The sequence below is a fragment of the Amphiura filiformis genome, chromosome 12 (genome assembly GCF_039555335.1).
Source record: "Amphiura filiformis chromosome 12, Afil_fr2py, whole genome shotgun sequence".
In the NCBI taxonomy this organism is placed as follows: domain Eukaryota; kingdom Metazoa; phylum Echinodermata; class Ophiuroidea; order Amphilepidida; family Amphiuridae; genus Amphiura; species Amphiura filiformis.
This window is the reverse complement of record NC_092639.1, coordinates 36,898,531-36,913,716: the sequence shown is the minus strand read 5'-3', so window position 1 is coordinate 36,913,716 and position 15,186 is coordinate 36,898,531. Positions and strand designations below refer to the sequence as shown.

The window sequence follows — 15,186 nt, the reverse complement described above, 5'->3', positions numbered from 1 at the left end:
ATTATACTTTCGGTAAAATTCCAATTTTCAAGGACTTTCAAGGACCTTGTGCAAATATCCAAGCTATTCCTGGCCTTGAAAAGGTGTTTTCAAATTCAGGACTTTCAAGGACCGTGGGAATATCCTGTGTAAGTGTAGGGGTCCAGAGATCTTTTTCTACACATAAACTGGAATTTTAAGGTGTCCACTGTAGCATAAACGTTAAAACTAGGGGGTCCTGGACCCCTGAAAATGCTACCCTTGCTTCTCAGGGAGCTCAGTACTGCCCCCTCAGACATACCCCTCCTTCGCCAAATCTATTTAGAAACCAATTTTGAGGTTTGCTGTACTATAACCAATAATATGCACCAATTGACTTCAATTGGGGCTATAAGTGCCAAAGTCCACTTCAAAACTAAACTTTGTCCCACCAACTTTTCAAGATGAATTGACACCTCTGTGTATAGGCATGTGTCTCCTCTTTCCATTCATACCAAGACAAGTGCAATTTTGCAAACATTCCCAAATTTACCAAAACCTCAAATATCACTGATTTTCAGTCAAAAATCAGGATCCGAATCCGAAATATATTCTCGCAAAGATTCTCGTCTACAAAATTGCAAGAATCTAGGGATTCTAGTAAATATTTAAATTTATCATACAAAGTTATATGGCGAGAATCCATGGACTCTTGCAAAATTCCACTGGAAGAATCCAAAAGGATTCTCGCACTTGATTGCAAATTTTTGACCCTGAAAATCACAGAAACTTTGGATGTTTGCAAGTACCCAGCAAACACAATAACGTTTTACATTTTTGAAACTTTGCTGCAAAACAAATATAACAGACAGTAGCGTCCTTGATTATTGAAGTGTTGACAAAATAGTTGGCAAAAATGTTTGCCTAAACTATTTTACAATTTTAAATTTTAACTAGATGGACCGCGGTTCTCGGATGTCGCGGTTTTCGACGCACAGCGTCGACCGAGATGCCACCACCAAAGGGAGTGATGTCACACTCACAGGTTTATACAAAGCTTCAAGCCTAAAAGAGGAGACTGAATTTTACCTTAGATGACACCTGGATGACCCCAAAACAACCTTCCAATGACTGAGACGTTGGCTGTAAATGGTGACAATACCCACCAAGTTTCATGCCCATAGGACAAATATTAAGAATTTGACCTAAGATGACCCCAAAATGACCTTTCAAAAAAGCATAGAAATTCCTGACCCCAATACACCTTTTCACCAAGTCCCATCACTGAACAGTAGCACATTATGCAAATTAGCTAGTACTTCATTTACATATTTTGCGCCGAAATCTACTGCATAACAATTGTATTCCAGCGAAGTGTATCACAACATGCCATACCACTTCCAAGAAATAGCCTTCTCAAATATGTGACGGACATTTTGACGAAATGACCTTCCAAATATTTGGCTCTAAATGTTGACTATACCCACCAAATATCATGCCCATAGTTTTCCCATACAACAGTTTTCATCAATTTGACCTCAGATGACCTCTGGGTGACCCTGGATGACCCCAAAATGACCTGCAAAATATTTGGCTCTAAATGTTGACTGTACCCACCAAGTTTCATGCATGTATGACAGTTTTTACTAATTTGATCTCAGATGACCTCTGGGTGACCCCAGATGACCCCAAAATGACCTCCCAAAAATTTGGCTCTGAATGTTGACTGTACTCACCAAGTTTCATGCCCATATGATAGGTTTCTACCAATTTGACCTCAGATGACCCCTGGTGACCCCAAAATGACCTCCCAAAAATTTGGCTCTAAATGTTGACTGTACCCACCAAGTTTCATGCCCATCCGACAGTTTTTACTAATTTGACCTCATATGACCCCTTGGTGACCCCGGATGACCCCAAAATGACCTTCCAAAAATTAGGCTCTAAATGTTGACTGTACCCACCAAGTTTCATGCCCATATGACAGTTTTTACTAATTTGACCTCAGATGACCCCTGGGGACCCCAAAATGACCTTCCAAAGATTTGGCTCTAAATGTTGACTGTACCTACCAAGTTTCATGGCCATATGACAGTTTATGCTAATTTGACCTCAAATGACCCCTGCATGACCTCAGGTGACCTTGACCTACTGACCAATACAAACTTGTTCTGCCTGGGGTCAAGATCCACCCACCCACCAAGTTTGAAGAACGTATGACCCCTAGTCTCCGAGAAAAGAGGTAAATAAGGAAAATGGGCCCTTTGACTTCAAATGACCTTTTACCCCAGTATATGACCTTGAATCTCACCCAAAAAAAAGCAGCCAGAGTTTTTGACCATGACCCACCTATCCTGAAAATCTGAAGTCAATCCGCTCATCCATGCCCGAGATATAGCATCCGGACGGAAGGACGGACATTGCAAAAACAGTATGCCTCGCGGTGGAGGCATAAAAATATTGTTGTGTTTTTTCATATTTTACAACATTTTCAAGACTTTTATATAACCAGACACTTATGTCATTACCAGGTAAAACGTCTATAAGCATATACAATGTAGAGTGCTTCTGATGAAAGCTAAATTAATCCAGGCACCATTATGGAATTTGAGCAAATAAATTACAGATTCAAGCATATACAAACAAGCGTTATTGTAAAACCAATCTATTGTACTGGCATATTTACGCATGTATCTTATTAATTTCATCAAAAATAATATATACCGTACATGTATGCTTGTAGACAAGGTTTTACGGTATGTCATGTCAAAGGCTTTATAAAAATCGAAATTATCCAAATTTAATGAAGGTTTTAATACAGAATTAGTCACTATTAGAAAAGACAAGAACACCTGAAAATAAAAGAGGCACTCATTAAACTTGAAATTAACTACGTTAACCACTTTATTTAAGAATTATAGTAACACTATCAAACCTTTACGCAAACCCTCTATTCAGATAGTGGAATTGAATACCTGAGTGGAAGAAGGGCCCAACTCCCAATTTTTTACATTATTATGTTTTGATGAATCCAAGTGTGTGAAAATATTGGATCCAACACATAATAATGATAAAATATGATGCTTTACGCCCAATATTTATTGGTCTCGCTATGAGTTTTAAAATATTGAACTCGACTACGTCTCGTCCAATATTTTAAAACTCATAGCTCGACCAATAAATATGGGCTCAATCGATCCAATTTTATATCAAAAATGAGTTAGACCCACCATTTTATTGCCAGCAGACTGTTCTTCCTTGTGTGTGAAAGATGAGCCAAAATCCACTCTCTAAATAGTCTTCCACGTACACTTAATCATGGTTTCATGGAAGAAAGGCCCAACTCCATGGAGTTAGGCCCTTCTTCCACAAATATTGGGTTAAAGAGGAATTTTGTTCATCCATGAAATCTGCTTTTTACTACAATTTTTTCCCCTAACATATTACATGCTTCTACTTGCGCAATTAATTGATAATTACCAAATTTCTGTAGCTATTTATAACACATCTGCTTACGGAACTGGCACTTGCAGTACACATGGTACATATTAGTGGAAGAAGGGCCCAACTCCATCTCGTATTAAGACCTGTACCGTTGCCATGGAAACATACATAATTTTGAATGTATGTAATATTGTATGCTCATGTATTAAAGGTCCCCTGAAGATAAAAACATTCTGTCTATACAACTTTTCCAAAAGTTTTTTCTTAATATCTCAAAAACAGTTTTGATGGAGTTGGGCCCTTCTTCCACTCAGGTATTTAATTGTCAAACGACACTTAGACTTTTCGCTTTGGCATCAAGTTTAGTTATAAGTCCATTTGGCTTCCTTGAAATAGTAGCATCAGCTTGTGATTAGGGCTCAACCGATCATCGGATCGGATATCATATCAGCCCGATATTTGCGATATCAGTATCGGATTGGATATCGGTAAAAAAAATATTATTTTATTTTATTTCTTTAAAAAAATTTCAAAGTTATCGGTGACTGTGGAGAACCACTGGGCCTATTCTGAAGTGCTAGGATCATTCACAGTTAATTTGAAGAAAAAAAATTCACATATGCATGGCAAACTAATGCATCTGTAATATGTGATAGATGAAGAGGTAAACATTAGTTAATGGTTTACATATAAAGGATAACAAACTAATTTTTTCCCATTTGTTTTTTCAAATTAACTGTGTATGATCCTAGCACTTCAGAATAGGTCCAGTGGTTCTCCAAAGTCGCCAAAAACTTTCAAATAAAAATATGTTTTCTTTTTTACCAGTATCGGATCGGATCAGATATCGGCCAATATTATAACATCAATATCGGATATCAGATCGGTAGACAAATGCCATTTTGGTTGAGCCCTACTTGTGATACATGCGCGATCAAAGGTGGTGTATCTGAAGGGCATAGGACACTTCACACCGCATTGCGCACTACAGATGCACTGTCTTTGACTGTGTATGTATCACACAAGGATGCTACTGTCTCAAAAATGGACTATAGTAATATCCAAACTCAATTTTATCAATATCCATACCTTGGATTAAACTGTATGTAATTTACCTTCTGAAATTTTATTTAATTGGCACTTCTTTTTTTAACCCTTTGGTTTAAAAATATTCCAACTGGGATAGATTTGCAATGAACATATTGCTGAACGTTTGCTGTATACCCAAGACTCTTTTACAGTCCACTTAGTTCACATCAAAATCTGGCAGTTCCAATGGCGGTAAAGGTGGAATTTCAGTAGGTGGTGTTGTTACAGAAACTGATGAATTCACGGACAATGAAAATGGTGTCCCCAATTCTTCTCTGAAACTTGCTTCTGACGACGTACCAGATTGACTTCGTAGTGTTGCCAGCTCTTGTTCCAAATAGCCCACTCTTGACTTCAGTTTTCTGTTTTCACATTCACAGTGATCCATATTCTGAATTAATTTGACAATGTGTTGACACAATTCTTTGTTCTGCATCTGGAGTTCTTCGATGATGACCTGATCACCCTTTGGCATTTTTTTTTTATTATGAGACACCTTGCTCACTTCTACTGCTGGTGTTGGTTTTTGATCATATGCTTCCAAAATATCACCTGCAAAATATTTCAAGTTATCACCCTCTGAGATACTATGCTGCCTTAGACACTCCAGAAGTGGTCTAGTTTCTTCTAACGAGTTGCAAGCTTCTTCTAAACTAAATCTTTGTGTGTCTTCATCACTGTAGCCATTAGTTGGTGTTGGTAGTTCAATATTAGCTAGGGTGGTGTGTGGAATGTCAGACACTTCCTTTCTATGCTCAAGTTTTATTTTGTTGGTCCACGGCGGGGAATGTGTTACCGATTCTGTTTTCCGCAGGCTTTCCTCTTGACGTCTTTTGATGATCAATGGCTGCTTGATGAGAGCATCATGTTGAAGTTTGAGCGAGAACAGTGCTGATGGATCCACTGTGGTGTTAATAGCTTCTTGGATAAATTCTGCAATTACAAATCATACACAAAATTATACATAAATTTTCACTAGATGAACAGTACTGTTAATTCTATAATTTTTTGTCAAAATCTAGTCAAAATTTGTAAAGCATGAAAAAAACATTTTTCCCCCAAGATCTCAATTACTATTGTGTGATGCAAGTTGTTTGTTCCATGCAAGTATATCACCCTAACCCCACATGGGTGGTTTCACTGGTTTGGGTAGGGGTGCTATGTGTGGTAATAGAGCTAGAGCAATTGCTCCCCATCACTCCCCTCAAATAAAGCTGAGGAGAGCTTTTTATTGCTCCCCTACCTTTGGTGTAACAATAATAACCACATAAATATACAGTACAGTAAAAATGCTCTACTGTACTTAGCACTCAAGGGGAGCGATTCAAAACTCCCTGCAAACTTCAAACGGGAAAAGCCTGGGAAGGCATAATTTCATCACCGCTTTTAAAAAATAGCATTGATTGGTTATGATGTAACAAAACACAGCATGTCATTTGCCAGCAAATTAACATTTGTGAAGTGATTATCCTAAAATTGGACCTGAAAAGATATTTTTGTCAATTTGGGAAGGAAAGGTCTAGCATCCCAATGCATTGTCCGATTTCAATCTGTTTTTTGTTTGTTTTTTGAAGCTTAAAGATCTTTCATGTACTGTAAATATTATTTCAAGTGCAGTGTACATGTATGCAGGGCCGTTCCGACCATTAGGCCAGGTAAGGCGGTCGCCTAGGGCGGCAAACGCAGACGGGCGCAAAAAAGGGGGCGAAAAAAGAAAAAACGGGATGGAGAAAGAAAAGGGAAGACAAAATGAGGGTGGATAAAAAGAAAAAATGGGCAGTATACAAATAGGTCAACACTGATAAGTTTTCAAGGGGGTAACTCCCTTAACACTTTTTTGGTATGCTTTGGTGGGGCAGCAGGGAGAAGAGGCTTTGCCTTGAGCGGCAAAATCCCTGGGAACGGCCCTGTGTACATGACACTGTAACTTACCAGCAGCTTGCTGATAACAATCAATAGCAGCTTCATATCGTCCTAGGAATAGTAGACGTTCTGCTTGCCGCTCCTTCTGGTGAGCCTGTATACAAAAGTTAAAGGTTCAGTGTTAAAAATATTTATTGGCCAGGATTACCGTAAAAACTCACTAGTTAGCATATAATGTGCTTACTATCGAGTGCTTTTTATAATACATGCACACATGAAGAGTGTAAAGGGTTTTGAGCAAGTCGTCGATACACATAGTATACGAACAAGTAAACCTGCAAATGTGTGTCTCAACCCCATTAGCTCAGACCAGACTTTTGTAAAATTTCATGTTTTGAAAGTGCTCAAATGTGAAGCTTATCAGTCAGAAAGTATTATCATGATTATTTAAAAGTTTTATTCATTGTTCTAATACATGTATAGATAAGCCTTGATGAACTGGGTGCACGTTTTCTCCCATAGACTTTACATGCAAACCGTATCCCAATTCCAGTATCCCAATTAGCCACTTGCACGGTTCCGCCATTATGCACTATGTGCGGGGAGAGCCTCGAACTGGCAGCATACATGAATGGGAATTGAACCAGTCATAACATTCTGTGTAAGGTTACGTAATTCTTCCTTTCATGTATGCTGCCAGTTCGAGGCTCTCCCGCATATAGTGCATAATGGCGAACTGCAAGTGGCTAATTGCACCACCCTGCATCTTCATTTACTTAAGTTAATTACGGTACTCGCAACTTCTTTATTTAAAATCACAGAATAATAATTTTGGTACCAAATGAAGGAGAACTTTTCAGGCTTTAAAATGAATGCAAATTCAATACTATTGAAACAGACTAAAGTTGTTTACTTCTTACAAATAAGTCATTTTTTACTTCAAAACGAAACAACACCACCCTATTGGGAACACCAGTTCACGACACACGGCCATATGCACAGCCCTCGAATTAACCCACGGCACCCATGGCATTTTGCCGTGGGTGCCCACCCCACCGCCGTAATGCCCTCAAAATATGTCCTTTACCCAAGGCAGTCACTTGTCGTGCCCTCTAATGAAGTTGCCGTCGGTGCCCCAGCCCTGCCCCTTCATTATAAAATCATCTATCTATTTTTGTGTGCGTTTTCTTCACTTTTGAGAAATTGCCTTGGTGCCCTTCTCAAATTTTCAACAGTTGCCATGATGCCCTCTTGAAATATTACAAACTGCTGTGCTGCCTTGCCTTTTCAGTGAAAATCCAAGGCAATTATCAACTTGCCCTAATAAAGTTGCCGTGCCCCTTTAGATCCTTAATTCGAGGGCTGCATATGCATGCATGGACTCATGGTCCCCTTACGTTCACCTTTTTTCCACAATCTCACGCATCGTCATGAATAATTTGTTGCTCCTACACCCCCCCGCTTTTCACATTCCCGAGCGCCGTGGCTCAAATATTCATGGTACAAAATGAACATTGGAGTTGGTAAATCCTGGTACGCCTCTGTCTCACGCCAAGCAATTCCAAAAAGTTGACAGCCCTGTTACATGTATGCTAACTAGTTCGCAACGCAAACGTAAAAACCGGGCAAAACTAGTGGGGATTATGCACTTTAAGTTTCCCACGCGTTCGAACGGGAATTGGATTGCGTACTTTTTCGATGTCTAATGAGCAAATTTCTACAATATTTTGAGAAAAGATGTCAAATTTTCTATTCTATATTGTTTGGTAATAATGTCTTTTGGCAATAGTATGTTGAAAGTTGTAATTTTGTGTTTTTGATCGCAAAGATCGGATATTTTCGTTCCCGATTCAATTCTGAACCCTTCGCATAGGGTGCCGATTTCGCAGAACTTTGACGATAATTTTGCCTTTTGGACACTAAAATGCATTCCATCCTTAATTTTGTTTCAACCGAGTCTTAAATTAGCAAGCACAATAAGGTTGGTACCACTTTTATATACATTGATGAAATTTTAAAGATTTTTTTTCAAGTTTCTAACCGGCGCAAATCGTTAAGTGCACATGTATTTCCCCATTGTCAATTGACATCCAAAATGGCGTAAGCCAGTCCTTAATATATAATATACATCATGACATACATAGGTACCAGGCATGAGACTGCACTTTCCTAAAAAAAACTGAAAAAACTGAAAATGCGTGTGAAATTGGGCAAAAAGTACCAAAAACAGGCTGAAATTAAATAAAGTTGCGGAAATTTTGACTATAAAAAAAACTGAATTCAGTTTTTAAACTGAAAATTCTCATGCCTGAGGTACGGGCGTAAGGCGTTAAATTTTAAATTAAAGCTACGGTAACGTATAGAGTGGTTTTAGCATTGGAATAAGTTACCAGATCAAGCTGTTTCTGCACCTACTGTGGAATCTTTTAAGAGAATCATGAGAGTCCTCCCAACACATGAACAGGAATAAAGGACTAGAACAACCAAAGTTAAATAGGTATGCCAGGCAAACACATTTGCTAGTCAGCCAAATTCGCCGACAATGTCAATGCATTTTTACATAGAAATTTAAAACAACTGGCCGAAGAAAGAAACCTACATAAATATGTTTTCTATACTTCACTTGACCCAAACATATGATTTTTTATGGTGATAAGTCACTCGCACATGGAATTTTAGAGGGATTTTGATAGTCAGTTCCATTAAAAAAAGTGCTATCATCATGAGACTAAGATCTAGAAACACCCCCGAAATGCCGTTTTGAGGGCGCACCACCAAATCACTCCATGATTTATGTACCAGTGAAATTCGGTTAAAATAGTCCACCGCTTATTTGAGCTTGTTGTGGCTTTATTTTCTAAACGTATTGTCAAATCTTGCCCATTTTCAGCTCATTTGCTTTCGACAAGTGTATACATGACCAAATTTGAGAAAAATTCCCAAATTTTTATTTCAGAGTTGAAGTTCTGGCGCGAATTTGAACAACGTCCGGTTTCCAAAATTGAGTGATTTTTTAGGGTTGAATTTGCACAATTTTTCTTTGCGGCAAAATAACAAAAAAAGTCGGTGGTTAGCAATATATTCCGTTAACAGAATAATATTCTACATATGATCAGCTTTAATTTGATACCAAGCTTTATAGTTGAAATACGTAATTCAAGTGCCAAAACGAGATCCAAATGTAGGCATTTTACCGTGTATTTCAATAGGCGCGTTTAATGGTGGTGCGCTCCCTTTTGGGGAATTTTGCTAGCTGAATCTTTTTGACATTGTTTGATGAAAGTCAATCTTTGACAAGATGTAACTTTGCTACGGAAAGTGCTATGAAAAAAGGTTTTCAGTTTTGGTTGATCGAAAAATCTATCTTTTATGCACGACGACACGAGAGTTATGTGTATCACAAGCTATCGGTTGTTCATACGAAAGTTAGAACATTTCGAACAAAGTTTTGGCTTTGTTTACTCAAGGGCTTTAATTTGATATAAAATGATGCAGTTTGATGGCAAATTTGAATTCACCTAGCATACCTACAAGTAGTAGTGCCGTACTATTACGCTGACTTTCGTATTCGGCGAGGAGGACGATTTCGACCTCCTGGTTTGTTTACAAACAGAGAGGTAGACAAAAAACCGTTCAGCGTGTCCAAACACTCAAGTATCAGAAGGATGGTCCACAATAGCGTGATTCACGTAACCTGAATAGGGATTAAAAAGCTGTCACGTAGAACCATGTGCTTCTATTGTCCAATTTGCCATCAAGATTTCATATGGAAACAGTTCAGACCCAGTACAAGATCATGTCAGAAATTAATATTTTGTTCTGGGTCTGATTATTCGGACTAACCTACAACATAGTATACCATGTAATGAAGTATGCCGGGTTCACAAGGCGGTAGAGGAAGCACCTCTGCGCACTTGTTCTCGCTGAGATAATAGGGATTATAAATTCCCAATCACTCTATATCGATGTTTAGATTGCCTGACCGACAACTAATCAATAGATCGGCAATCGACAACGACCGTGACGTCATTGACTTATAATACAGTGACTTGCCGCGCTGTCTTGATGGCTTTACACATGCGTAGTGTTTAACTTTATTATTTTGATAGTATGTACTTTATTAAAACACTTCATTATTTTTATTTAAACTGAGAAGAGAGTACCAATAAACATGATAAATCACAATTGATATTATTTATAGGCCTAAAAAACGTTTGTTTTGCATATTAAACATGAAAAAAAAAAAAGTGTAGGCCTAGGTAGTAGGGATTTTTATTATATTTTTAGTATATCCAAGGGCATTCTTTGTGATAAAAAGTTACCAGTGCAACTTTTAAAGCTGTAAATTGCGTCTGATAAAAACCTTGGATCTTTTCTTTTTTTTTTCTCTCTTTTTTTTTTTAAATTAAATTTTTCTTCTTTTTTTTTCATTTTTTATTTTTATTTTTTTGAAAAAAAAAAGAGACAAAAGTCTATAGGATCGGGCCTAATTTTAGGGTAGGTCGGGTTAGGTGCCAAACAAACAATTTTTTAGGCCTTATTGATATAGCCTTTATGGCTTTATATCTATTTTACTCTGAGTTGAGAGTCAGTCTTTTAAATGCCATCAATAGTTTATAATAAAAGTTCTGCAATAACATTGTAATTTTAAATTTGTAATAATCAAGTTTCTTGTTTCTTTCGTTTGTTCTTGCTTGCTTTCTTTGTTCGTGTCCATCTAGGCTTTGATTAAATATCCAGTACTGCAAGATTTGTTGATATAAATGGTCTGATTTCTAACGTTGATGCTCATATACATTCATACTACTTGTCATCATAGGCCGGGGTCATAGCACATCGTCAGTGCATGCACATACACGGGACTTGTGCCCAGGTTAATATTGATCAACTGCATGACTGAAGTAGGATGAGGAGGTGCGATGATGTCAAGATCGTTAGGAGATTATAATCCCTCTTATCCCAGCGAGAACAAGTGCGCAGAGGTGCTTCCTCTACCGCCTTGTCCGGGTTCCCTGTGCTTACCCGGTTTAGCGGTGAATCAGGATCCATGATTAGAGGCACATCTTCCTTTAGAATTGTTGCTAACATATTATCACATGTAAAATTGTATTTTTGTTACCCAATATGATCAAACGAATCGTATAGGAAGGTAGGCTACGCCAGGGAGGCTACGTCGTAGCAAAATACATTATCCTAGCTGTCCATGTCAGCAGATGTCAAATAAATGACAATAGCACTTACTGTAATATTCCATCCGTGAACGGTAATATGAATAATTAATCAGGTGACGTATTTACAAACGCGAATGCCCTTTCCGGGGCCCTTTCGACCTGCCAAAAATTGCTTCCCCCTCCCGGGCCCCCTCCCCTTATTTTGCCCTGCCAAGTGCCAACAATTGCTTGCTCCCCCTCCTTTTGCCCGGGGGGAGGGGTAGATTATTGCAATGAATCAATTGAAGATGACTCAGATGATGATAACTCAGATCATGATGATTCGGATGGTGACTATTTAATGATGATGATAATGATTCCCGCTTCTTTTTGACCACCTCGGTGACAGATTGCACAGCCCCTTAATCAATCAATCAATTGATAATGATGAAGATGGTGATGATGATCTGATGATTATAATATCGATGACCGTCGGAACGGATGATGTTAATATGATGATGACTTGGATGATGATGATTATAATGATGATGATGCTAATGATTACTCGCATGATGGTGATATACCGGTAAATGATGATGCTTTTAATGATGACAGTAGTGATGATTATGATGACAATGACTCGGATGACAGTGACGAGGAGTAGGACTCGTATAATGGCTCGGATAAAAATGACAATGATGCCGCGGATCATGATGATGATGCCCGGGTGATGATGACTCGAATTTTTTTATGATGATGTCAATCATATGACTCTGATGGTGTTTTTTTTTCAATTGTACACTGGCCCAAAATTCATTACTGATTGAATTAGCAAAATGATTGAATTAGCAAAATGACAATGCCGCGGATGCCGGATGATGATGATGATGCCCGGGTGATGATGACTCGAATTTTTTTTATGCTGATGACAATGACTCTGATGCTGCTTTTTTTTCAATTATTGTACACCGTGGCCCAAAATTCAGGTGAAATCTTGTGTTTAGAGTTTTGGGTTGAAATTTTCTGGTGTTTGTGTGTGTGTGTGGGGGGTAGTTTTAGGGGGGATGAAATTTGCTTGGGGTTGGGTTAGCAAAGCAACTCTTTTGGAGGTTCAACCCCTTACCCGGGACTGCCTTTTGAGGAGAGCGAGCATTGAGCTTGGCGCTCTCTGAGTGCTCTCCTTAAATCTGATATGGGAGAGTGATCTAGCTTAGTTGACCATCACTGAACCATTCTCTTCATATATATTCTATTGTAAATGCTCTAAACAGCTCTCCTTGAAGGCTCCAGAAGCAGGCGCGGATCCAGGCATGGGCACACCGGGCCCGTGCCCCCCCCTTTCGAGGGTCCTAATTTTTTTTTTTTACAATTTTGTATGAAAAAATAAATATAACGCCCCTGTTTTGCTTTTCATTTTTACATCAACGGCCTCCCATGCCAGTGACGGATCCATGCAGGGGAACACCAGGACCGTGCACCCTTTCATGGTCCATGAATTGGCTTCAATTCGGCCTTTATTGTTAATTTGTTTCCAAATACTGAGGGGTCGCATCCTCCCTCAGACACCCTCCCTTCGCGTATGGATAAAGAAGTCAGTAGGCTTCTATTTTAGACCAGGTGCGGATCCAGTGTAATATTTAAAAGTTTGCAAATTGAGTTCGGGACCTTTTTTGTTTTAAGCAATGATAAAAGTGTAAAAATGATGCACCAACTTGAATGACTTAAAACCTTCATTTTGCAAAATTTCTGAGGGAGATAAACAGGGACCGTTTTCACTTCTGTTTTGGACATCTGCACACTTTATGTTTTAACATATTTAAGCAATAATTAGGCCTACAGTAATAGTGAATAATGGTCTATGAGTGGCTTCAATCGTGCCTTCATTTTCATGTTGCCATTTTCACCGTTCTGCTTTGGACACCAGGCCCTTTATTTTTCAAGCATTAATCATGTTAATTGACACAATATTGAAAGTTTGTTGACGAATGACTTCAAATAATAGTAGTATTAAAAATTTTCCACCAAATAGTTTCAATTGGACCTTCATTTTTCAAAATGTTCCAACTTCTCAGAAGGGAACATTCCCCATCTGCGTATGCATAAAGAAGAGCTAAGAAGTTGCCATTTTCACTTCTGCTTTGGACACCGGTTTTATGTTTAAAGCAATATTTACACATTAATAGTGAAAAATTGTCGACGAATAACTTCAATTGGCTTTCATTTCACAAATTTTCGGCTTTTACAAATAAAAACTTTACACAATAATAGTGCCAAAATGGTCCACCAAGTGCTCCTCAGGAGGGCACACCCCTCAGCTCAGACACCCCTGCGTATGCATAAAGAAGTGAACCTTTTCGCTTGTTTTGGACACCTGACCCTTTATGTTTAAAGCAATAATTTAAACTTCTCGGCAAATGACTTCAATTTTCGCAAATTTTCGGCTTTTTCAAATTAAAATTTTACGCAAAAATAGTGCCAAAATAGTCCACCAAATGGCTTCAATTATGTCTTTATTTTGCAAAAGTCTCTCACTTCTGAGGGTGGCACATCCGCCTCAGACACCCCCTACGTATGCATAAAGAAAAATAACCTTTTCGCTTCTGACACCCGACCCTTTACACGATAATAGTGAAAGCTTGTCGACAAATGACTTCAACTTTGGACCGTCATTTCGCAAATTTTCGGCTTGTTCAAATAAAAATTTTACACAATAATAATGCCAAAATGGTCCACCAAATAGCTTCAATTAGGTCTTCATTTTGCAAAAGTTTCTCACTTCTGAGGGGGGCACATCCCCCTCAGACACCCCCCTGCGTCGCGCAAGCGCGACGTACGCCGCTGCCGCGCTGATGATTCTAAGTTTGTGCCCCCTTTTCAAAAATCCTGGATCCGCCACTGCCAGAAGAGCTTTAGAATGCTCTCTTGCAAATTCCAAAAGACAGTCCCTGCCTTACCCCCGTAAAGACCACACCAACTTGATTACTGATTGGATTAACTGATTAATATTCATTGATTACTTGTTTACATTAATAAATAGATTGGGTTAATTAACGGATTGGATAATTGATTGAGCAGTGGCCAGGAGGGGGACATGGGGAAATTCCCCATTCAGAACTCTTTTCCCCAGTTACAAAAAAATTCTACTTTTGTTGATTTAGCCCCCTGTTCACCCCCCGAAAAAAAAAAAAATCCTGGTGCCGCCACTGTGATTGAGTAAGTGGTAGAATAATTGATTGATGTTTGGCGGATTGCTAGATTCATTGAATAATTAATGATTGGATGGTTTATTTATTTTATACTTTTCATGAAACATTTGTGACGCGATTGAGCAAAATCCGTCGGAACTCGAAAATATTAAATTTTGAGTTTCTTAAAAAGCATTTACAAAGCTGCATTTTGCAGAAAACCCCATTGAAATGTGACAACCAGTTCAAAATATATGAGCAATTAAAGAGTTTCCAACCAAAACAGCAGGAAACAAAAGGAAATATTACCTCAGTTTGTTTGGCTATATCCCCGGCTATATCTCAAAATCAATATTCCCGAGTTCCGACTGATTTTGCTTGATCGCATCACATTTATATGATTATTAACAATAGATCTAAATGATAATAATAATAAGAAGAAGAAAAATGTTAACAATTATAAATAAAAATAATAATTCGTTTGTTAATTTTTGTTT

General features: G+C 38.3%; 1 protein-coding gene across 1 annotated transcript; it reads right to left on the bottom strand.

Moving 5' to 3' along the window:
- Positions 1-2,902: 2,902 nt before the first annotated feature.
- On the bottom strand, positions 2,903-11,532 carry LOC140166143 (nuclear receptor-binding factor 2-like). The gene is made up of 3 exons (XM_072189532.1): positions 11,377-11,532; positions 6,424-6,508; positions 2,903-5,424 (listed from the first exon to the last, which is right to left on the bottom strand). The coding sequence occupies exons 1-3, from the start codon at positions 11,440-11,442 to the stop codon at positions 4,649-4,651; spliced, it is 927 nt and encodes a 308-aa protein (XP_072045633.1). The 5' UTR covers positions 11,443-11,532; the 3' UTR covers positions 2,903-4,648.
- Positions 11,533-15,186: the final 3,654 nt, after the last annotated feature.

Coding starts and splice junctions, on each gene's coding strand:
- LOC140166143 (XM_072189532.1), bottom strand. CDS start 11,442: ATGTTAGCAACAATTCTAAAGGAAGATGTGCCTCTAATCATGGATCCT. Junction 6,509..11,376: donor CTGATTCACCGCTAAACCGG/GTAAGCACAGGG, acceptor TTTTGTATACAG/GCTCACCAGAAGGAGCGGCA. Junction 5,425..6,423: donor TTGTTATCAGCAAGCTGCTG/GTAAGTTACAGT, acceptor TTGTAATTGCAG/AATTTATCCAAGAAGCTATT.